The sequence below is a fragment of the Gorilla gorilla genome, chromosome 7, assembly GCF_029281585.2.
Source record: "Gorilla gorilla gorilla isolate KB3781 chromosome 7, NHGRI_mGorGor1-v2.1_pri, whole genome shotgun sequence".
Lineage (NCBI taxonomy): Eukaryota > Metazoa > Chordata > Mammalia > Primates > Hominidae > Gorilla > Gorilla gorilla.
In genome coordinates, this window is record NC_073231.2 from 110202686 (window position 1) to 110228487 (window position 25802).

Here is a 25802-nt window from a genome sequence, read left to right on the forward strand (position 1 = left end):
AAAAAGCAGGAATCAAGACAATACATACTATGTTGTGCTTTTATAAGATTTAACCACATACAACAGCAGTCCCCAACCTTTTTGGCACCAGGGACTGGTTTCATGGAAGACAATTTTTCTACAGACTGGGGGTTGGGAGGGATGGTTTCTGGATAAAACTATCCCACTTCAGATCCTCAGGCATTAGATTCTCATAAGGAGCACATAACCTAGATCCCTTGCATGCACAGTTCACAATACGGTTCACACTATAAGAATCTAATGCTGCCGCTGATTTGAGGGAGGTGGAGCTCAGGCAGTAATGCTCGTCCGCTGCTCACCTCCTGCTGTGCACCAGTTCATGGTCCAAGGGTTGGAGACCCCTGACATACAAAACAATGGGGGGAGGGGGGAGGGATAGCATTAGGAGATAAACCTAATGTTAAATGATGAGTTAATGGGTGCAGCACACCAACATGGCACATGTATACATATGTAACAAACCTGCACGTTGTGCACATGTACCCTAAAACTTAAAGTATAATTTAAAAAAAAGAAATATGTACATACATAGCAAAGGTGTAGGCTGGGCGCAGTGGCTCATGCCTGTAATCCCAGCACTTTGGGAGGCCAAGACAGGCAGATCACTTGAGGTCAGGGGTTTGAGACCAGCCTGGCCAACATGGTGAAATCCCGTTTCTACTAAAAATACAAAAATTAGCTGGGTGTGGTGGGGGAAGCCTATAATCCCAGCTACTCAGGAGGCTGAGGCACAAGAATCACTTGAACCTAGGAGGCGGAAGTTGCAGAGAGCTGAGATGGAGTCACTGCACTCAAGCCTGGATGACAGGGCGACTGTGTCTCAAAAAAAAAGAAAAATGTATAAATGATGGACACTGGAATAAAACAGCAGATCAGGACACTGGCTACCTTGGGGAAGGAAGGGGCAAATCAGAGGGAGAGAAACACAGGGGACTTCAACTGTATTGGTAAAGTTTTATTTTCCACACTGGGTGATAGGTTCAGAGATGTGGTCATGTTAATTTTGATGCTTTTTGTATATTTCAATAATCTCATATTTTAGTTTTAAAAATTTCTGAAGGCCTCATCGTTAGTAGATAGAGGAGCGAAGTTTAGGGCCCACCATGAATACATGGTTCCCTCCCAATCCATCACAGTGCTTAGGGGAGGAGGGAGGCAATGGAAGGGGAATATGGAAAAAGAATGTTACTCATTCCACCTATTCTTTCTGCAGACCTTAAAAATGCAGTTGTTTAGTGACAAATCTTTCATTGCATAGTGAGGCAGCCTTGAAAACTATGGTATTAAATATTAATAGCTTGAATCATGTTTTTCTGTTGCTTTATATTATTATTTAGACCTATCTTTCCATAAAAATATTGTGACAAAATCTAATAAAAGCAACAAAGGGATTTCCACATTCATTTCAAATGTCTTTATTGATGCAGAATCCTATAGCTATTTTATTCTCCCAAACAGATCTATCAAATAGATAATGACCTGTGCTCTCCATTTAAAGCAGCCTTACACTAAAATGTTCTACAAAGTTTGTCCCTATTTTGTTGAGAGTTCTCACTAACTTTATGAATTTGAGAACTGAACAGGAACTCCTTCACTTCCTCCCTTATCTGAATATTAATAAATATCCATTGAATACCCATCAATTGCATGGTACTCTGCTAGATGCTGGTGAAATAATAGTGAACCAGACAGGCTCTGTCCTGAAGAAGCTTTCAGTTTCCTAGAGGAGATAGACAAGTAGAACAGGTATTATAAGGCAACGAGATAAGGCACGGTGATGGGTGTATGCTGGGCCTCCTACAGAGGAGCATGTCAGATATGGGAGACTCTTAGTGGGGTGCTATTACAGCTAAATACCAAAGGATGAGTGGGAATTGACTTCTGGGTAAGAAAGCAATTTAAATATTTCTTTCAACAGGATTCAGTAGTCTTATTGTAGACTTTCCATTGTCAACCAAAGCAGAGGAGAGAAATAAATATTTTAAAGTATCTCTTAACCTGAGAAAAAAGAGCTGTAGTTTGATTGAACCAGAAGGATTTTCTTCAGATGCAGCTCACCATCCTTTCTCTTTGTGCTCAAAACAAATCACAACTGGGTAAACTGAATTTCTACTACCCTTTGTTAAATGTGCAAATATACTCCTAAGTGAGTATGCTGGGGGCAGATGCACCTGCAAGGAGAGCATAATCGCCCCGATTTTATTCCATCTTTTAAAAATCCCTCTTGACCTAGTTACCTAGGAGAAGAAATCTAAGCTTAGTTTCTCTGCACACACAGAAGGATCATACCATAGACTAGGAAGTGTAGGGGAAGGAAGGTATTAAGGCAGCCTCTTTCAGCCATGCTGATTCCATTTAATTCCCTCAAATCTCGCATTCATCATTGTGATTGGATAATTTGCCTTGGACTTATTTTAAACTTGAGCATCTAATTTGATTAGGTGGGTTTTCCAAGACCAGATTTCCAAAAATTGCTGAAGAGACGTGGCCAGGAACTCATGCTCTCAAATGAAAACCAACTCTCCTAGAATCCCAATCCCACTAGTTAGAAGGAGATACAAATAAATCAGATAATAAGGTATAAAATGAAGATCTCAATGTTTATTAATTAAATAAAAAGTAAAATTACAGAGCTATTTTAAAACTAATGTAACCATTTTTTTAAAAAGAAACTATTTAAACAAGAAAATGATTTTTAAAAATTCTAAGTAAGAAATCTAGTACAAGCAAAGATGACATTTTAAAGTATCATCAATGAATTTCCACACAGCCTTTCCATCACAATAATATAAATTTATACCTTCAATCTTATGCAGCAACAAAGACGCAGTGAGAAAGACAGCAATTGCTTCTGAAAGAAAATCAAAGAAGCCTATAGTGGTGATTTTTTTCTAAAGGATCCTAGGGAGTTGAATAAGGCCTGCTTCTCCATGGGTTGACAATGTTTGGCTGTGAAGGGAATGGCAGCCTCCTTTCCTCTGATTTTACCTTTGAAGAGAATGAAAGGAACTCACTGTAACATTCTCCCTCACAAAGAGATGCAGAATTCAAACCTAACCCCCAAGAAATGCTATAATCAAAGTAAACACTAATCCTGCTCCTATAAATGTCATTAATATCATGTTATAGCATTGAATCGCATTTCTTTCTCTTGCTAATCTTTCCCTGAATTTTTAACAAAATCATCCTAGATTAGAAGAATAATTCTGGTAGTCTGAAAATGACAAAAAGGTTGAGACTTTGGGCTAGATAGTCCTGTTAAAGACACAACATTCAATAATGAAAGAACATGGCATGTAGCACAGAGGGCTTTGCCATTCAAGCCCTCATTATCCAAAGCCCTGCAGGAACAGGATTTATGCAGGGAATAAGAGGTTGTCAAAATGTGAAAAGGTGCAGTGCCTGAATATGTAGAAAACCAGACCGTTGTCAAACTGTGCCTCTCATTAACACAAGTGTCTAACCAGGTCCATTAGGTCAACCTCTGGGGTTAAGTCTTGTGCAGATGGCCATGTGTTGAACTGTCTGAAAAGATATCACACGTTAAAAAAAAAATTAAGAGCCTAGCAAAATTGCAAAACTGGCAAAACATGTAGATTTCATGAAGTCAGTGGAAGTGATATTAGGGAGATGCTAAAATTACAGCAAAGCCACTGTTAAATGAGGATCTGGGAGAGCAGGACCAGAAGACAACTGAAGAAAGAAAATTGACAAGGATGATGATACGAGGCACTTCAGAAAAGAAAGATCCGCATGTCAAAAGACAGAGAAAACTGATGAAGTGCTCAAATACTTTTGCAAAAATGACTGTATCTGTAATATTATTTCCAAAACTAACTGTGAAATAATCAGATACTATCAAAGAATTTTTCTGAAGGATTATATCCCCTAAAGCAACATTTTATTCATTTTTCACTTATTCTAAATTTTAGAACACCATTGTATTTACAATATGAAGATTCATTTCTCCAGATAAGGTCCTAATTCATTTGTAAATTTTGACCATGAAATTATACTCCCTGTCTTAAGTAGTTCCCTCTGTATGTTATCAGCCTCCTTAGTGCAACTTGCTCATAGTTGATTCTCCAAGGCTGTACTGAATGTTTCCTAACATCTTAAAGAATGACTCTCTAGCAAGCCCAAGGCCTTCTACAATCTGGAAGGCTTATCTAAATGTTCTGCTTTGATCAATCTTCCCTTGGCTCAATTGTCCTGAGTCTTAGATCACTGTGAAGCCTCTGACCTTGGTCTCTTCAACCCTTATGAGGAGAGATGCTAATTTCATATGCTGTCATGCAGGAAGACTTTTCTTGCCTACAGTCCCTTACCGACAGCACACACTTCAGGGGTGGGCCTGTTTCCTGGTCCCTGCTGTGGCATCTTCTTTTGTCACTCTGGATTTGAGTGTGGCGACTTCTCCCTTATAGGGTGCACGCTCCACAGGGGTAGGTGTGCAAGTCTGAAAGAGAACATTTCATTTCTCTCTTGTGGTTTATTTTCTTGAGTTCAAAGTTAAGTGTAGCTCCCTTTATGAATTGCGAGAGCTTTAAAAAAAGAATCTTGTAAATTTATCACGTGCCTCCCCATCCCCTTGGCCTTTCACAGAAATTCCTGGCAACCTTGAGAATCTGGATTGTCCCACTTTTTGTGGGTATTAATCTGCATCAGACAGAGGCCCAGGGACACTCACTGGGGCCTCTGCCATATCCTCACGCCCTTCTGAGTCCCACAACTGTCTCCTGCTGTCCTTTCCAACATCCGACCTTTTCTTCTAGTTTCAGTCCTACTCACCTGAGTTTGCAGTGCTTCTTTGTACCTCTCCTAACACTCTCAGAGCAGTTGCTTCAGATTCTAGCAATTGCGTACGCTTTCCACTTTCCTGTCTCTGTGCATTATGGATCTTCCACAGAATCTCACCTCGTTGGTGACCAACTATGCAGCAGAACCCTCTGCTGGATTCAGCGAGAGCTGTCAGTGCTTGAGCAGAGTTTTGAAATCACACACACACACACACACACACACACAGACAAATAACAAATTACTGTGGGTCTCATTTTGAGCACCCAAACTAATACATTGTAGTGATCAACAGTGTGACCTTTGAAGTGAGACAGATCTAAGTTAGAATTCTCCATTTGCCAGTTACTACGCGTAGGAAACTGACAAGTTAATTAATGCCTCCAGGCCTACTTCCTCATCCATGAAATGGGGGAAATAAACCTATCTCTCCGACAGTGGAGAATTTCCAGAGCCAAAGCATTTTCTTCATTCATTCAGCAGATATTTACTGAGCTCACACAGCCCCAGAGAGTACACCAAACACCGAGGATCCAACACAGAACAAGGCCCACAGCTCCTGCAGCCACAGAACTTGAAGCACTGCATCGGGTGTGCACTGAGTGCTCAGGAAATGAGGGGACTCCTGCCCTTCCCTCACCAGGCCAAGCCTCTGCTCACTTTCTGTATCTGTCTAAATGCTTTGCTGGACTTCCATTTTGGCTCACTGTCTACTCAGTCTTTGAGCCCTGTTGTCATCTTGAGGAACACAGACACCAGGAAATGAAGGGCCAGCCTCCCATTTCTACCACCTTGGACCACCACATCTGAAACCTTAAACTCACTAATACCCCACTCTCTGGCCACATCCTCCCTTTCAGGTCCTCGGTCCCTGTTTTGTTTTTTTTTTTCTTCTCCTGACTTTACTTTCCAAGCCAGACTGCATGAATATCACTTAAACCTGGGGTGACTGTACAATTTATCATCCAAAGTAGGACACTTCTTAGCATGAAAAGGGCACTAAACATAATTAACATAAGTATAATCCAGGCCCGTCTGAGCAAACCAAGATTTATGTCCTTCTTTCAGCTCATTCCTGCCTATCACCTAGAGGGCTTGCCTTCTCTCTGCTCCTCTTGGCATTCATACTCAGCAAAGCCGATGGCATATTTCAGTTCAATCTTCAGGCTCTTTTGCAGTGAGTGCCTCTGGAGCATGTGACCTAACTGAGCAGACTTTTGTGCCGCCTACTGTGTGCTGTGCAGCCCTCCTCAGATCCCATTCGGTCTCCCTCTTCCTACACCACTTCCTTGAACCTACACTACTTGCACTTTTCAGCTGTTCATTTTTTGTCTGTCCTGGACTCCGTCTTGGGAAGTGACTGCCCATGCCAGTGGCTCAGGTGGGGCCATCACACACAGGGCCTGTCCTCCTCACTCAGAACGGGGCTTGCTCTACAGCCTGCTCCATCACCTAGAGGATGCTTCCCCAGAACCCAGCTTGCAGGCTCTGGGAGCAGGCACCACCCAGGCCAGGCACATCAGAATCCTTCCTGGTAGCTTCCGGTCAGGGCCATGCTTTTGCATGGGCTGGGCTGCTGCTCTCATTTTTGTGTAATTATCTGACTTCTCTTTTATCACTCAGCTCAGCTAATCATCAGTCTAGGAAGCTTTGGCCCTCTGTCCCCTATCCACTATCTTGCTTACCCCAGGTTTCTGGAATAATCTGTTCACTCGTCAGTCTCCCCCGGCAGACAGAGGGCTGGTGTGCTGCTCTCTTTCTTCATAACAAGCACTCAATAGATATGGGTAGAAGGGATTTTGGGGGAGGGAGCTATGAAGAGGGCTTCCCATCTAAGCCTGCTTTCTTCTTTTTGTGGTTTGGCCTGGCCTGGGCTGACTCAGTTTCTGTCACGCTCTTTTGTGGTGCTGCATCATTTATCTGTTCTCCAGGCTGTACTTTTTTTTTTTTTTCGAGACAGAGTTTCACTCCATCACCCAAGCTGGAGCACAGTGGCACAATGTCGGCTCACTGCAAACTCCACCTCCTATGTGCACACGATTCTCATATCTCAGCCGCCCAAGTAGCTGGAATTACAGGCGCACACCGCCATGGCCAGCTAATTTTTGTATTTTTAGTAGAGACGGGATTTCGCCACCTTGGCCAGGCTGGTCTTGAACTCCTGACCTCAAGTCATCCACCTGCCTCAGTTTCCCAAAGTGCTGGGATTACAGGCGTGAGCCACTGAGCCTGGCCTGGGCTGTACTTTTTCTGTGGCCGGCTGTCTACAAACTGCTTTCTGGCTGTTCAGTCATGGAGCCAGCCATGTCTGGCTTGTCACCCTGGTCACGCTGACCATCACATGTCTCTGACCCGACTGGCTGGGTCTAACCTGCACACTGTCTCTCTCTTGCCTGCCTCTGAGGCTCTGGGTGGGCCAGGTCTGCTTTCCTCTCAGAATGGCCATGGATGGGAGCCACGCCTGCATGCACGGCCACCTCAGAAACAAGCAGCCTCCTGTCAGGAGTCCTGTGCTGTCTCACACTCCACAGTCTTTCCCTTTGATAGATAAGTTGACAGAAATCAAAGACAACTTAAGTTCTAGTCTCAAGCCTCTCAGCCCTTTTAACCTTTTAATATTTGCTCATCCTTAGAATTGGGTTACATAAGCTCTATGATGGCTAGACTCATGCCTTCTTCATCTTTGTGCTGTCTGTCACTTCTGGCATTGTTCTCTGGGCATGTTTTAGGACATCACTAGATGTTCACTGTGACAAAATGGAAAAGTGATGGCACTCCTTCTGCAGAATCTGAAACCATCACTGCTGTTATTCAGAAGTTCAGCTGCACATTTGTTTTCTAAGTAGACTTAACCTCCAACTCTTAGCAATCCTTGTCTTATTCCTTCTCTCTAATGACGATGGCAAACCTCTGTCTGAAGTATGAACTGCCCAGCCTGACACAGACCCCAGCATATGGCAGAGCCATTGCTTAATGCATGTAGTTGACACTAGCAGTCAGGGTCAAAATAAAGTGAGCCTCTTTCTCTGGCATCCCAGATGAATATGGTGATAATAAAGACTCCATCCCTATTCTCCTGGCTAAAAGCATACCTAATTCTTACAGGACATTTATGCAGCATAAAACACATAGAAAAACCAGGATGAGGAAACAGAGTATTCTGGATTGAACAAACACAGCAGGTTTCTTTTCTCGCCTTCTGGGACTCCATGTTCTCCTGATGGTCTTCCTGCCTCACTGGTCAGCCTTCTCAGACTCCACTGATGCTTGCTCTTCTCCTCCACCTCTGAAGGTTGGTGGGCCCAGAGCTCTATCTTAAGCCCCCTTTCTTCTCTAATATAGTTTCCTTGGTGACCTTAAGACTCACGGTTTTAAATCTATATGTTATGACTCCCAAATTTTATCTCCAGCTTTGATGTCTCTTGATCTTCAGACTCCTTTATCTCCTTTGTGCTCATTGGCTACAGCACAAAGAGGTGTAAAATTGCTCAAACACAACTAGAACTTAAGCACCATGAACCACAGTTTGAAACAAGTAGAATATAAGCTCTTTGTGATCAGACTGGCTGTCTTATTAATGCCTATATCCTCAGCATCTAGAATAGTGCCTGGTGCTCTACAAACATTTATTAAATGAAGGGAGATTTCTTGACTGTAGGACTTCTTAAAACTTTTTATGATATTGGGCAATTTTATCACCTGAGGGTAACATCATCTAAAATTATTTGACAACTTTCTCAAGGAATACTTCAAGAGACTCAAGTCCTGAGAACACACTGTTGGAAGGCTAATTTGATTATGGTATTTTTTCCCCCCTAGTACATGCTGGTCAAGATTAGATGATCACACCTTGACAGCAATTCTTTCCATCTTGATGGTATCACAATCAAATAAAATGGCTTGAGGGTAAAACCACATGAGAGGCTGTTGCTGTGGTTTGAATGTTTGTCCCCTCTCAAACTCATGTTAAAATTTAATTGCCATTGTAACAGTATTAAGAGGTGAGACTTCTGAGAGATGGTTAGGCCATGAGGGCTCTGCCTTTATGAATGGATTAATGCTGTTATCTTAGGAGTGCATTCCTTATAAAATGACAAGTTTGGCCCCTTTGGCTCTCTCCCTTCTCTCTTTGCCCTTCTGCCATGTGATGCCTTCCTCCATGGGATGACACAGCAAGAAGGCCCTCTCTAGATGCCAGCGCCTCGTTCTTGGACTTCATAGCATCCTGAAATGTCAGCCAATAAATGTCTGTTCATTATAAATTAACCAGCCTCAGATATTCTGTTATGGCAGCACGCACAAAAAATAAGTAATACAGAAGACATAGGTGGCACCTCACCTAGCAGGACATCGGTGGTTTACTTTGGTAAATGAGAATTGAACTTGAGTTCTCAGTATTTGATGATACTTGTCATTGTGACAAATTAATAGAGAGACAGAAATGAAAATTATATAATTTGTGGTTCTATAAATAAACATTAATTCCAATTATCATTACACTTTCATAACTGCAGAAATGCCTTTTGGTTACATGACCAAGGAAAAAGGAAGACATAAGTTGATAGTAAATTTAATCATATTGGGCTGGGCATGGTGGCTCACACCTATAATCCAAGCACTTTGGGAGGCTGAGGGGGGCTGATCACTTGAGGTCAGGAGTTCAAGACCAGCCTGGCCAACATGGTGAAACCCCGTCTCTACTAAAAATACAAAAATTATCCAGGTGTGGTGGCCTACGCCTGTAGTCCCAGCTACTCGGGAGGCTGAGGCAGGAGAATTGCTTGAACCCAGGAGGTGGAGGTTGCAGTGAGCCAAGATCATCCCACTGCACTCTAGTCTGGGCAACTGAGTGAGACTCTCAAAAAAAAAAAAAAAGAGAAAAGAAAAGAAAAAGAAAATTTAATCATATTGACTGCTGAGGATGGAATGTGCTGGGATGCTAGATTTTCTTTTTTTTTTTCCTTTTTATTTATTTATTTATTTATTTTTTTGAGACAGAGCCTCACTCTGCTGCTCAGGCTAGAGCACAGTGGTACGATCTCAGCTCACTGCAACCTCCGCCTTCTGAGTTCAAATGATTCTCCTACCTTAGCCTCCCAAGAAGTTGGGATTATAGACATGCACTACCACTCGCGGCTAATTTTTGCATTTTTAGTAGAAAGGGGGTTTCACCATGTTGGCCAGGCTAGTCTTGAACTCCTGACCTCAGGTGATCCACCCGCTTCAGCATCCCAAAGTGCTGGGATTACAGGTGTGAGCCACCACGCCTGGCTGGATGCTAAATTTTCTGAAAATAGCAAGATCAACAGAGAAGAATCCCAAAGGTATTAATGATTGAATGCTGTTCATGGAGGCTAAGATACTAAAATATCAATAAAGACAACAGAACTTCCAAATACCAAACAGCAGATGCTGGGTCAACAGCAAGCAGACCAAATGAACAGTGACTCCCTGAGAATGAAATCCACGCCTGGCCTGGTGAATGTAGAGGGCACTCAGCACACATTGAACTGAGCTACCCAGGGCTCTGTGAATCACTTGTACATGAGAAAGCCCTAGGTGCAACAGAGGTGATCTATAACAATGAAGATTGGCATTTTGATGATGTTTACAATTTACCCAATATCTCAATTTAATCCTTAAAATATCCTGGCTGGAGTGGGAGAGGGAAAGATTTGAAGCAATAAATAAATAAATAAATAAATAAGTAAACAAACAAACAAAATGCTGTGAGCTACAAAGCTGGGCTGTCTCATTTCAGGGCTGGCTCCTCTGGTAAATTTGCCAGTCAGAGAGGAAGTGAACCCTCTGTGCAGAGGGGAGACTGAGGGAGCAATATCATAAGGATGGGGGAATGGGTGGCTATTTGTTTGAGTAGGAATTAAACTTTATGGTTAGGATACTGCAGTGATACAAGTTAAAGGGATTGGCTTTGGAGGTAGACAAACCTGGGTTTGAGTCCCAACACTGCCACTTGGTAACTATGTAAGCTCCCTGAGCCTCTATTTCTTAATCTATAAAATAGGAATATCACTACTTACCTCCAAGGGTTGTTGAAAGAATTAAAGTGTGCTTGGAACATAACTGTTGATCAATAAATATTTACTGAACGAATGTTGATTGATTAGATAAAGCATGAAAAAGAGTACTTAGAAAGTGTCCTGTGTATAGTGATGTGTTGGTAAATATTAACAACTATCTCTACCTTCCTTTTTCCTCACCACCCTTAAAGCCCTAACTTAAAGCACCTGCCTATTTCTGTGGGTAAATACTCCTTCTCTGGCTGTTTTCAAGCTACCAAACTGACACCACTGAATGAAGAGTTGGGCATAGATGCGTACATATGTCTCTTGTGAGCCAAAATGAGCCAACTCCAGCATGTGTATTACCTTGTATTGGTAGTGATTAACCTGAAGAAATTAGGATTATATGGCAAGTGATATGTCTTAAATTATTTTCTCTGAGCTACCACCTTGAGAAAGACATTGACAAATGGTTATTTCAGAAATGGAGAATACCCATCTCAAGGACCAAAGCAGCCATCCACTCAATTTTATCTTATCTACAAGGCAAATTATCCTTATCATTGCAAAGATACAACCCAGTTTAAAAGCTTTGGCAGCAGTATTCTGAAACCATACATCACTCCATGAAGCTATTGCTGTTTCTCTATAAAATGCAATGTGATCCTGATTTTCCAGAAAAGGTTGGGGTTCCCTATTACTGAAAAAAAAAGAGAAAAACAGATGACTTAACAAATGTCTATACTTTCACATTTTGTTGGAACTTATAACACTCTAAACACACAAAAATTCAAGAAACATAATCCATTTTAACTTAAAGAGCTATATATTTTTGTAAACAATTAATAATATGTAGTTTTGCTCAGTCAGGATTCTCTTGAACATCCAAGTTGCTCTTACATTTTTCCCCTCCCTCTTTTCTTTTGCTTTTCTTTCCTTAAACAACTTTTATATGAAGTTGAAGTTGAAATATATTCTATTATGTTATATTTATCAAATAAAGTTTGATGCCTTATCTTCTGATTCAATATTTTCCCTTAGGATCAGCTGTCTACATTTTAAAATAAATAAATTAACAGTTCCCCAAAGCTGTCAAATCAGATAAAAATGTCTTCTCTTTCCTTTGAAATTTCCCAAAAGATCCAGTAACAGTAATAGCTGCATGGTATGATGCTGAGAAATTTTATTATTATGCAGTAAAATCATAGATAAGAATCAAGCTCTCACAGATAATCCCACTATTTGAAATAAGGCAGGGGGAATCTGCTGGGTAAATTTAGTTAAATTTCCTTCTACGCATCTCTGAAACTATAGCTTTTGCTCCTTCTGTGTGCAGTTTATTCATTTACCAGATGCCACCTATGTACTAAGTACTGGCAAAAAAGAATAAGATGCTGCTCTGAAGGAACTAACTCTAGCCAGGAGACCAGCTGAGTTCAGGGACTGACAAATGCTGATGTGACTCTGTACTCTGTGCTTTGGGAGTCCAGAATAGGAAGTGATTAATTTTCTTGGTAGGGATAACAGATAAGCAAAGAAATAGCATTTGCTATTCCTGCTTGCCCTCAAACTCTTATCCCCACTCACAAAGAAATCTGAATATTTGAAATGAAAACCAAAGCAAGGACTTTGATAACCTCATGTGAATTTAAAAATCTAGAGTTTTTATGATTCTTTTTCTTAACCTTCATGTGATATTTTTATCCTGTAAGTTGTCTTTGCCTAATGCCATAGGGAACCATCTCCAGACAGTTCCCAAACCTCATTTCATTTTATCCATTTTATTTAATATCTTTTCCACACCAACATTTTTTGAATAAGGCATTTCTCCATGATTTGGGTTTCATGACTATTTTCTTCCTTTTATTTTTTTTTTGTCTCTACAGAGGTCCAGTTGTACAGTGGGAATCAAAAAGACCTTATCACAAATCCTGGCTCTTAGGTTTACTTAATGCTTAACCTAGGGAAAGTTAGTTAATCCTACAGAGACTCAGCTTTCTATTCTGTAAAATGGGAACAATAATACCTACCACTTGGCTTGCTTTATGGATTAAGTAAAATAATGAATATAAACCACTTAGTACAGAGCTTGGCAGATAGTGCTCAAAACAGCACATGATAACTATCATTTATTGGTATTTTTAAAACAATGATGCACTAAAATGCCTAAAAATTTGATACCAGAAAAAAATACTAAGAAACTAAAATAATTCACAGAATTGATAGTGAACTCATAAAAATTGCAGTTGGCATTAATTCTGCCAAAAAAATCACAAAACAATTTGCAAAGGAGAACTGATGAAACCAGTGATTTGATGATCTCTGCTGCCTCAAAACATTTTCTCTACAAGAAGACTAAGGCAAAGCCAAGCATTTAAATATGGTCTATCAGGGTTCCCTGTTAGTCTAGCGCCCCTGCTGGAAGCAACTGGAACTGATGCCAAGATTGGCCCTACCTTGGATCCACTTCAGGTGTCACATAATCTATCATCCAGTTCTATTGATTTTACTACTTTATGATATCCTAAATCCACCCTCTGTGTTCATCTCCTAGATTACTGCTACAGTCTCATGAATGCACCAGCTGCCATCAGTGCCTCCAACTTAGATTAATTTTTTCCTTGAGAGACTTTCCAAAACAAACGCTGAGTAACTTATCCTTCATTACTTCATTTAACTCAATGTTTATAATTTACAGCATCTATTATTACTTAAGGATAAAGTTTTGGCCGGGCGCGGTGGCTCACGCCTGTAATCCCAGCACTTTGGGAGGCCGAGGCGGGTGGATCACGAGGTCAGGAGATCAAGACCATCCTGGCTAACACGGTGAAACCCCGTCTCTACTAAAAACACAAAAAATTAGCTGGGCGTGGTGGCGGGCGCCTGTAATCCCAGCTACTGGGAGGCTGAGGCAGGAGAATGGCGTGAACCCAGGAGGCGGAGCTTGCAGTGAGCCGAGATCGCGCCACTGCACTCCAGCCTGGGTGACAGAGCGAGACTCCGTCTCAAAAAAAAAAAAAAAAAAAAAAGGATAAAGTTTTTGGAATCATATAAGCAGGGTTTATGTCCTGGCCCTGCCATATACTTGCTTGTGTGACTTGGACAAATTTCTTAATTTCTTGAAGCTTCAGTTCTCTAACTTTTTTTTTTTTTTTTTTTTTAAGACAGAGTCTCACTCTGTCACCCAGGCTGGAGTGCAGTGGTGTGATCTTGGCTCACTGCAATCTCCACCTCCCAGGTTCAAGCTATTCTCGTGCCTCAGGCTCCTAAGTAGCTGGGACTACAGGGGTGCGCTGCCACGCCCAACTAATTTTTTGTATTTTTAGTAGAGATGGGGTTTTGCCATGTTGCCCAGGCTGGTCTTGAACTACTGAGCTCAGGCAATCTGTTTGCCTCAGCCTCCCAAACTGCTAGGATTACAGGTGTGAACCACCACACCTGGCCAGTTCTCTAATTTTAAGTGAAAAAAATACCTCCCTCCCTCCCAGGGTTATTATACTGACAGAGACCTTAGCAGTGTGTCTTGCATTCAGTAAGCACTCACTAAATGTTAGTGCTGCTGTTATTTATCACATACATCTTCAGAAACACCGAGGATCCTAGGATTCTTATAGTTACCACCTACTTGTCACCCATTAATGTTAACATTTATAAACTAACTCCCCAGAAATATTAACTGTAACCTTAAACCACCTATTTCGACTGAGCATATAAACACAGCATATAAAGAACTGCAGTATTTCTGAGAATTTAAAGCACGTGAGAAAACTTGTTTACCTAATCAAAGCCTTAGGAAGTGTTTAAAAATGGATAAATCTTGCGTAATGGACTCTGAGAATCCACAAGTAAAAATTTTTCATAAGACATTAAAGGAGAAACCAAAGCCTCTACAAGATCCAAATGAACTGAATCAAAAAAACAGCCAGAGAGCTCTGGAAAAGGAGAGGTACATTTGAAAAACGGAAAGAAGAGGGAGAAGCCTTAGAACTAGTCCAAGGGTGGCAAACATTACCATCTACATGGCCAGGCAAGTAATGTGTGAAGCCTTCTGGGTGAAAACCAGAAATACCTCCTAGCCAGGGGCCTGCCATCTAGCTCTGGCCCATTGGACCCACGTGGGATTGAGGACACAGGGTTGCCTCCCCGGCCCCCATATCCAGAAATCTAGATTTTTTAAATCTAAAATTCTCAAATATTTTAGTGTATTTGGTGTAAAATTTTAAAACTATTTCAAACTCTGTGTGAACTAAACAAAACTTGTGTGAAAGCCCCAATATCTCTTTTATAATAACAGGGGTCTTTGATAGAGATTTGGTCATCAAAAGGGGAAAGCAGAGACAAAAGTGACATTTATTGACCTCCTACCAACCTGTTGCCCAGGCTGGAGTGCATTGGTATGGCTGGCTAATTATTTTTTATTTTTAAATTTTTTGTAGAGATGGGGTCTCATTCTGTTGTCCAGGCTGTTCTCAAACTCCTGGCCTCAAGTGATTCTCCCACCTCTGCCTCTCAAAGGGCTGGGATTACAGGTGTGGTGAGCTACTGCTTTGGGCCATGCCTTTCATTAAAAAAAAAACCCATTTGAGTGTCACAATTTGTTAGGAAGGAAACGTTGTTGTCATTTTCCAGATGAGGGAATTGAGCCCAAGGAGGATCGAGAAACTTGCTCAAGGCCACACAGCTAGGAAATGGTGGCGAGGGCAAGAGAGAATTTAGGTCTTCTCCAGCCCAAAACTCCACCATTGCTCTGGTGGTCATAAAAACTGACCTTGCAGATCTTCAACTAATGGGAGCACATTTTTTCAAGGGGCTGCTGCTGAGCTCTGAACTTCATTACACTTATACAGAGAGGTCACACCTCCCACAGTGGCTCTCAGCCAATGACTGGGCCTTGCCTGTAGCTGGGAGATCTGAGACTTGGCTCAGGGACTCCCTGACGGCCTTTTTCAGCCTCCCCTAGACTGTAGGGTGTTCCAGGATGCTCCTACCCATTTTCTCTCTTTCTTTTCTTTACTGGTTTCAGACTTAACTTGCAATCTGAGGGCTCTCCCAATCTTTTCCAGCCACCTCCTAGTTTCTTTCACAGGTGTTTCCCCTAATAAAACTCATACACCTTTATCCATCTTGGTATCTGCCTCTTGGAGGACCCTGACTAACACAATTGCCAAAAGCCCCCACCAGATTACCCCACAATCTGGAAATCCTGAACTGACCTATCAGTCTGCAAGGGGAAATGCGTTCATCCAATAATGATCCTTTATCTAAAAACTGGCATCTCTAATCTCTCATATCAATCCTGACACCCCAGGAATACATTAAACCAAGTGTGATGTGTCAACACCACTACTACCAACAATAACCAGCCAGACATCCAGAAGCAGGAGACAGTCCGACTTGTGGCAGTATCCCACTGTGGCACACTCACCTGGTCTCGCTGCTTTATTCGTTTGTAAATATATTCAGCAAATGGTTTTCGAGGAATAAACTTCCCATCTCCTGCCGTGACACTGAACACTCCGGCTTCATATACCACTTTGCCTCTTGAAATAGTCACAAGGGGCACCCCGTGGCAAACCATGCCCTCGAAAATGTTGAAGTTAACAGCCTGATGATGAGTTTTTGCTGAGATAGTCCTATATTTGTGAAAACAACAAAAAAAGTTCTGGATCATCATCAGCTCACTTGATAAATATAAAATATTAAAAGAAGAATGACTTAGAAGAAAACTTAGCAACTCTATTCAGTCATAGCTTCATCACTGTAACAAGTAACTTTAAGAATAGAACATAACATTAACATTTCATTACAAAGTAATTACATTTTTCTGAGAGAAAAACCCAAGAGATCACTCTTCAAGGTGATTAATGAGGGTGGAGTGAGTGGAAGGAGGGCATTGTCTTTTACGTTCAGATTTTAAAATTATTTTTATTTATATGTTAACAACACATTTTTTCATTTTTAAATTATAAAATATTTTTAAACGCAGGTGACTGGTGAACACACTGACCCTATATCCAGCTCTAAGAAATTTTAACTTTTTGTAGATACAATGGGGGCTTCTTCAATACCCCTTCCCAAATCCCATGCCCGTTCCTGCCTTCCCAAAGGAAATAGCTATTTGGTAGTTATCAAATTGGACTTGGTAGTTATCAAGGAAAAGTATATATGGAATTTCTTTCATTGTCTGTAGCAAAACTAGAAATTTGAAGATAACAGAAATAATCAAATATGTTGGAATATAATCTCTTAGTGTATTCTATGTCATACATTTGTCATCATTCTCAGTAGTTTATTAATACTTTTCAATCCTACACAATACGATTGATGACTTCCAGGCTGGGTATTTGAAAACGCTACATGCCTCCTTTCCTTAAATCTCATTAAATGGAAAAGAAAAAAATCTGGCAGCAGTGACTAATATGAGCATAATCTGAGTCCTTTTTTTCTTTAAAATGTTTTATTTCCATAGGTTTTTGGGGAACAGGTGGTATTTGGTTACGTGAGTAAGTTCTTTAGTGGTGATTTGTGAGATTTTGGTGCACCCATCACCCGAACAGTGTACGCTGAACCCAACGTGCAGTCTTTTATCCCTCACCCCTTCCCACCCTTTCCCGCTGAGTCCCCAAAGTCCATGGTGCTATTCTTATGCCTTTGCATCCTCATAGCTTTGCTCCCACTTATGAGTGAGAACATACAATGTTTGGTTTTCCATTCCTGAGTTACTTCACTTAGAATAATAGCATACTCTAAATTCTGGTAGAAGGTTCTACAATCCCTCTCAGGAATGGATTAAAGAGATAAATTTTTTTAAAATCGTTGAGGCTGAGTGAGTCTAAGGAGGAGCAGCTCAAAGTTCCCCCAGCCTTATTTGGAAGGGCTGATGAGGAAGCCCCAGCTGCTGTGTGCTGCAGTCCTAGTAATGAACAAGATAACACTGGCCTGTTCCTTGGTCTAACTGCTTACTTGGTTTCCAATCCCAACATGCCCAGACAGAATTCTTGACTTGTAATGCTGACCACAACCCACCCACTCAAGTTTGCTCCTCCCTTGAGTTCTCATCTCAGTAAATGACATCACCATCTATCTTTCCTCACCCCTCAACCAGCATCAAGCTTCTTTGTTCTACCTCCTCCCAAAATAAACCCCTGCTTCTCCTCTCCCCACTCCATGGCTCCCACTGGAGTCTATACCGTCATCTCTCACCTGGACAACCCCAACACTTCTTACTGGCTTCTTTGTTTCAATTCTTACCCTCCTGCATTCCTTACCACTCTCCACAAAGCTGCTCAAATTGTCTTTTAAAAATGAAGATCAGATCATGTCACTTGCCTGCTTGAAACCCTCAGTGGCTCCAGGCTGTTACCTAAGAGCCAAATAGCTGTAAAAAAGCATGGTGATGATAACAATAAAAAATAATCTGCTCCCAGTGAGAAATAGCTGCCATGGAAAAGAGAAAGCGGAGCATCTAGTATGTCAGGGAGATCGTTTATAACATCTTATTTCATCTTTAGAATGCCTCTCCAAGGTAGAGAGTATTTTCCACATTTTATAGGAAAAATAAATTGAGATTTAGAAAGGTTATGTCACTTGCCAAAGGACATATGACCAGTTTGATGAAACTAAGATTTTTTTAATTTTAATTTTTAGTTTTTGAGACAGGGTTTTGCTCTTGTTGCCTAGGCTGGAAGTACAGTGGTGTGACCATAGCTCACTGCAATCTCTACCTCCTCAGTTCAAGCGATCCTCCCACCTCAGCCTCCCAAGTAGCCGGCACTACAGGCACGTGCCACCACACCCAGCTAATTTTTATATTGTTTTTGGTAGAGACAGGGTTTAGCCATGTCACCCAGGATGGTCTCAAACTCCAAGGCTCAAGCAATCCACCCACCTTGGCTTTCCAAAGTGTTGGGATTACGGGCATGAGTCACTGCACCTGGTTGGAAACTTGGATCTTTTTATATTTTTAAAATTTACAATAAAAATGACCTTCTGGTGTACATTTCTATGAATGTTTACACATACATAGATTTGTGTTACCATCACAACAATTAAGACACAGAACAGTGATACCACTACCCCAGACTCATACTATCCCTTTGTAGTCACGCCCTCCCCCAATCCCTAACACCTGGCAACCACTGATCTATTCTTCATCACTATAGTTTTCTCTTTTCAAGACTGTCATATAAGTAGAATCATAGAGTATGTAATCTTTCAAGACTGAGTTATCTAATTCCACATCAATCCTTTGAGATTCATCCAATTTGTTTTGTGTATCAATAGCTCCTTTTTTGTTGCTGCATAGTATTCCACTGTATGGACATACCACAGTGCTATACATTCACCCACTGAAGGCCATTTGGGTTGTTTCTAAATAGTTTTTTGATGAATATGAATAGAACTGTTATAAACATTCAGGTACCTGTTTTGCATGAATATTTCTCTAATGTAAATACCCAGGAGTGAAATTGCTGGGTCATATTTTAAGTGTATGCTGCAGCAAAAAAAAAGAGCTTTCAGTGACCTTAGGAACCAACTTACTGATATAAAGAAATGTCAAAGAATCACCAAGAAGCAGGAGACGGGTACAAATACACAATAATTTCAAACATTAAGAAGGATGGAGGGGTATTAATCAAGTGGTAAATAACGTCACTGAAACAGGAAAATGAAGAAAATTATTTAAAGGAATACTAAGTATAGAATGAGTTATGATGAATTATGATGATGAAAGATACAAACTCAAAGAAAATAAAGCTAGGAAACAATAGAGAGGGGCTTCAAACCTTCAGGGTGAAAAGACTTTTTATGGCCATTATAATCTGCCAAATATTTCCATAGCCTGGGCTGCTGCATTCCTACACATCACAGTTATATTGATGGGAGGGACTCTTGGGATTGTATTACAGCATACTATATAAAGATTTTTGGACTGATGCATTAGTAAGGTTGCTATATGAAGAAAGTAAAATGAATTAAAAATTTGTGCTGAAATGGTTATTTGAAGTACATGAATGGGAGGAAAAAAGAAATTCTTAAGAGTTACTGAAGCTCTTAGGGAAAACATCTAACAGAAGAAATAATCTTTATACACAAATATTGTCATTACAATGTTGCCTAAACTATTTAAAAACTGAAGCATAACTATTTTCCAAAGTCTATCCTATAGAATATTAGGCATTTATGAAAGACTAGAATTAAAAATACTCTGGGAAGCAAAAACCCTGACAATTATGTAATATCAATGGAAAAACCGGTGATAGAGAGTATGTACATTATGTCTACCAGAAAAATATATATGCATGTGGGCAAATACAAGAGGGAATATACAAAGTAGCTTTTTTTGTGGGCTAAGAAAAGGAAGATGGCAGATTCCAGGTATCTTCAGTGTTCTTGTTATACTGTTTCCTTGATGTAAGTTGTGATCTTAAAATGAGGTTGACACAGGAAAATATCAAATCAGATTTCTTTGCCTCATACCAAAAAAAAAAAAAAAAAAGGTCATTACGTTGACTCTCTCAGCCTTGGGGTTAGCAAGAGAAAGAGGACAATTAGACAACATCTAAGAGATTCTTTATATTAAGTCATTATGTAAATGAAGTCAAATTAACACAAAATGTAAATTTGAGGCATTATCACCAGCAGCAAAAGGAATGTGCTTCCACTTTCACATTGGAAGGTGTCTGACAGGGTGTCATTCGTCACCCAACTTTTTCCTTCCAGCTTTAGCTGTAATTCTCCAATCTTAGGAGCTTTCACACTTCTGAATCCTTGCACATGAAGTTATCTTTTCCCTAAATGCCCTCCTCACTTCTGCCCTTCTCCCTGCCCTAAGACTCCACCCAAGAATCCTGGTCCCTAGAAGCTGACCCTGACGACATGGGGTGAAACTGAACATTTTCCTCTGTCGTTTAGCATTATCTGAAGGTATCACATTGATCTCTTGACAAGGCTCTCTTTTCCTACCTGGTACACACTTTAAGACAGAGACTAGGTTGGTTTAGCTTCAGCACATGCTAGGTGCTTTATAAACATTTATGTGATGATCAAATAAAAAGACTGCATGATTGTCCTCCTGTTTAGTCAGGTTGGTTTAAATTCCTGCCTCCACTGTCCTCTGGGACATGACTGTGTTTTGGGAACAGAACACTGAAGTAAATGAGAGGTAAACATCCAGCCCATTTCTGTTGGGTACCCAACATTTCTAGCATGCTGTACAGGTTGATTAGTAATGAATAAATAAGTAAAATTGTTATAACTATCATTCTTAGTGGCATCTTAGCTTATATGAAATACTTGTTCACTAATACCTATAAATACTTGGCAATTCTAATATTACCAACTGCAATAAGCACACAGCTCAGTATTATTACTCCATTTCCAAGATGATAGTGCTGAAATAGTGCTGTTTCACAACTTGCCCAAGGTTCACATAGTTTAATATTGAATGAACTTGTGAGAGGCAGAAACCACTTCCAACTTTTGAGAATACTGTTATATTTGTAACCCTACCATCAGAAAGTTTTAAAAATTGTGGTACATTTTCAATATTTAATTATAGACAGTTTTAAACATAAAAATACAATGCAATATCATCACGTGATTTATCAGATCACTACCAAACAGTGTTTAAAATCTATGCATTTGTTGTGCAGTTTGGGAGATGTGGTCCATTATTGGAACAAACGCAAGTTCAGAGTCACACATCTTTGTAAGGACATCTGTCATTCCTTTGAACACACTTCCTCTGGGGAATTCTCCCCATGGCAGAAGCCAAAAACATGTCTTCCCAGACTTCTTTGCAGCTGCAGCCCAGGCATGTGACCTGGGCTCCTTCAAAATGATGCCCTAGTACCAGACTTTGCCTGGCAAGTTGGTGACACAGGAAGCAGCTACCACAGGAATCCATGTGGAGGGTAGAGATGGGTTAATCCTGGGTTTAGGGCCAGCTGTGACAGATATTCTAGCAGCAGGATCTGAGCTCCACGGTGATCTGCAGTATCTGTGCCTAGGAGTAGGATCAGAGCTCTCCGATGCCCTGTGGGATGCCTGGGGCATCAGTCCCGGCTGTTCAGCCTCTCAGCTTGCTCCTCTAGCCCTCCTGGAGAGTCTATGAGCCACCCAGTATCCTTTGATACATTCCCTTTTTGTTTAACTATTTAGAGTGAATTTCTCTTGATTGCAGCTAAGAACCCTGCCTGACACAGCTTTTTCTTTCAATTCTTGCAATGTATCTATGGAACTTTTAGAAAAATCTGCTTTTGTGATAATTTGAAAAACACAAATTTGAGGCCTTTCTTGAATGTGAAGGCTGAACCCAACTGCCTTCCAGGCATTGTCCCTAAGAGAGGCCCTGGAGAGAGGTGAGTGTTTAGCACAGTATCTTAACACCCATCTAGGGCCATTGTCATATAGCACATGGGAACAGACCCATCCTTTCAAAACTCACCCTATGCCTTTATTTCACTGTAATGAAACATCCCCCAGGTTCTTGTAACTTGCCCAAAGTGGCTTCTCCTGAAGCAGCTGAGGTCCTGGTGTGAAGGCCAAAGTCAGACTCACATAACCTCCCCCGCAGAGCTGGTGGGCCTCATGTCATCTGATGAGCAGGCCATGCTTTGAAGGCTGGGAGATAATCTTGGAAGAAAGCAAGAAAACAGGCCAGGCATGGTGGCTCACGCCTGTAATCCCAGCACTTTGGGAAGCTGAGGCGGGCAGATCACTTGAGGTCAGGAGTTCGAGACTAGCCTGGCCAACATGGTGAAACCCTGTCTCTACTAAAAATACAAAAGTTAGCAGGGCATGGTGGTACATAGCTGTAATCCCAGCTACTCAGGAGGCTGAAGCAGGAGAATCAGTTGAACCTGGGAGGTGGAGGTTGCAGTGAGCCAAGATGGTACCACTGAACTCCAGCCTGGGCAACGGAGTGAGACTCCATCTCAAAAAAAAAAAAACAAGAAAACCCACATCCAGGCTCTAAGAGATTCAGCCAATGGACTAATATGCTATTGTCATAGGGTGCCATGACACTGTGAGATATTTGGAGCAGGCATCATGTATCTTTTGCAGCATATTTAAGCTTTTAAGTGGGCCCCACACACTATCCCATCCTCAGACATGCAGGAGAACAAGAACTGTGGTTTGGCCCCTTGACATCCATTCTCCCATCTTCTGGTGTCAGCACCCCAGTTTTTCTTTAAGAAACTACTTTCCTGCGGCTGCGTGCGGTTGCTCACGCCTATAATCCCAGCACTTTGGGAGGCCGAGGCGGGTGGATCACAACGTCAGGAGATTGAGACCATCCTGGCTAACATGGTGAAACCCCGTCTCTACTAAAAATACAAAAAATTAGCCAGGTGTGGTGGCGGGCACCTGTAGTCCCAGGTACTTGGGAGGCTGAGGCAGGAGAATGGCGTGAACCTGGGAGGCGGAGCTTGCAGTGAGCCGAGATCGCACCACTGCACTCCAGCCTGGGAGACAGCAAGACTCCGTCTCAAAAAAAAAAAAAAAAAAAGAAAGAAAGAAACCACTTTCCTGCTTTGGAGATAATCTGACAAGACCCTTAGGCATGGTTGTCTGCTTTTCCCTAACCAAGAGATGGGCAATTGCATTCTCTTTCCCAGGAATTTAGAATATTTTGCACGGTGACAAAAATAATTGAAAGTGGTTGGAGGGTACATCCCTGGGCTCAGACCAATTCCTGCTGCAAGCTGCCTGGGGTCACCCTGGGCTCCAACCATTCCAAGCTGGAGCAGGGACTGTGCCTTCCATCTGTGAGATCCCCATGGCCTTCCCACAGAGTGTGTTTTTACTGAAGTGAGCACAGGTTAGTTACCAGGGTTTGCAACCAAAGTCCCTGACTGATAGACACCTTGTTCTCTGGAGAATAATTCCCTTAATGAAGAGCCCATGGATGTTTCTGAGGCAGAGTTCAAAAGGCCTGTGACTCAAAAAGAACCAAGAAGATATTTTCAACTAAATCTTCCTGCAGAACAGATGCAGATGTGGGGCGATGTTATCACTACATTTGTAGGCAAAAGCAAAGAGTTTCAAGATTCATTACTAAATAGTTTTCAAATTTACCAAATGCAAAGCAGCTCAAGAGAGTGGCAATTGTGAGAAATACATTCTCTCTAATGACTGATTGGACAGCTAGGATTTTGGCCTGCTCTGGCAGCAACAGGAAGTATACAGAATGATGGAAGCCTGACCATCTATGGAGCGAGGCTGAGTTCCTGGCCGCTGACTCTTCATTAGCAGATTCACAGAAATGATGTTCTCCATGGTCACTCTGCCCCAAGGCAAAAGCTACTCTTTGTCAAGCTCACTTTAAGCCTGTATGAAAGAGGCACATCTCGCTGCAGAGGGGTGTCAAGGTTGTCTTACTGAGTCCCAATTATACACATCTCCAAGGCAGAAGCAGATATGGAAGCAGAAGCCCTGAAAACATTAAGCTATTTTCCAACTTAGCCAATAACTTTGATACCACTCACATCACAGCTGCAGAAAAACATTCTGTCCCTTTGCAAATAGCTTTCTGTCAAAGAGCCGCGTGCTCTTACAGATGAGAAAATCACTGAAGCAGAGCCTGCAGGAGATAGCAACACCACCCATATGCATTCAGAGGGAGCATTGTGGAGAGGAAGAGAATTTCCTAGAGTAATGTGGGTCTCCCCAACCCCAGAGAAATGACTTGTTTTAGGTATTCTGTTATATTCTCTCCCACTCAGGCACTTTGGCCTTGGAACAGATAGATTCTTACCACGTTGCCATGAGAAACAAAAAAAGTTAATAGAATCATGTCAGGATTATTAGTGGCATCTTTAAAAATATACCTCATCTCTCTACATTGTGTTCTGTGATGCCTTATGTATTCAGTGTGAAACAATAATAATCATCACATCTTCCTATGAGGTAGGTATTATTATTATTATTATTATTCCCATGGGCTAGATAAGGATGATGAGGCACAGAAAGATTAACAACACTCACCCCAGTTTACACAGCTAGTAAGTTCATGTAGCTGAGATATGAATATGACGTATGAGATAAGCCTGGGCCTTTCGCTTCAGAGGTTGTGCTCTTAACCACTAGACAATACTGCCCCTAGAAATCTTTATGGGAAGCTACCTGGAAAGCATGCGGTTGATGAAAACATTCTTAATCCACCAGAAAATAAATAGGAAGCAGCTTGTTTCATACTCCATGACGTTTATTGGTCTGTTTTCTGTTTAGTAGTAAAGGATTTAGGATGCTATTAAGAATTCCTTAAGCCAAAATTGACCAGTCATTCTTGATGTAATCACCATAGAAGATTTTTTCTAAGTGTGTGTTCTGTCTATTTCAAACTACCTCTTCTGTCAATTTCTTAGATGTGACAAGTTATATAAATGGGGAGCAAAGCAGCCACATCTCTGGAAATGCTAAATGGTGCTGCTTCAAGTACATTGTCATCATTAAGCAAAGTTGCCACTCACTGCACCCATCAATCTTCCACCCTCTATTGAGACTTCTACACCCGCCTCCTGCAGAAGAGAAAATGGGAATTGCTTCAGCCACGTTATTAAATCTAAATTGGACAATAACTTGGAACTCTACCGGTGCTCAGTAGATGACAAAATATTTAATGCAGGTTTATAAAAATGCTCCCCAAACATTGACTTAAAGGAATAAAGTTCACTCTGCTATTTTGTCCTTGGAGGTATGTAATATAGGTCATGGATGGTGATGTAGATCATGGTGAGATAAATTGGATTTAGACATGAGCAAGCTGACCTTGTATGTAGGTACCATGTCCTTCACCTCCTATGCCTCACACAGTACTGAGCAAACAGAGGCATTTTATATATGTATTTGTTTATCTGCAAATAAGCTATTAGCAAATTTCTGGATTTCCACTTAGCATAAATATTCCTTGTTCTATACGGTAGTTTTTAGAAAGTGGGAAGCTAAAAATAATTT

At 41.2% G+C, this 25802-nt stretch overlaps 1 protein-coding gene across 2 annotated transcripts in view; it reads right to left on the minus strand.

The window, feature by feature from the left end:
* Positions 1-2595: 2595 nt before the first annotated feature.
* DPYS (dihydropyrimidinase) overlaps positions 2596-25802 on the minus strand; it is an 87860-nt gene continuing 64653 nt past the window's right edge. The window contains exons 8-10 of one of the 2 annotated variants that reach the window (XM_019032735.4): positions 16267-16474; positions 4350-4480; positions 2596-3009 (exon numbers count right to left, since the gene is read on the minus strand). In XM_019032735.4, coding sequence (XP_018888280.2) covers positions 4364-4480; positions 16267-16474 — 325 coding nt within the window. In that variant the 3' untranslated portion in view covers positions 2596-3009; positions 4350-4363. Of the gene's footprint in view, positions 3010-4349; positions 4481-11423; positions 11542-16266; positions 16475-25802 lie in introns of those variants that run through there. The other variant, XM_019032736.4, reaches the window with a different exon arrangement.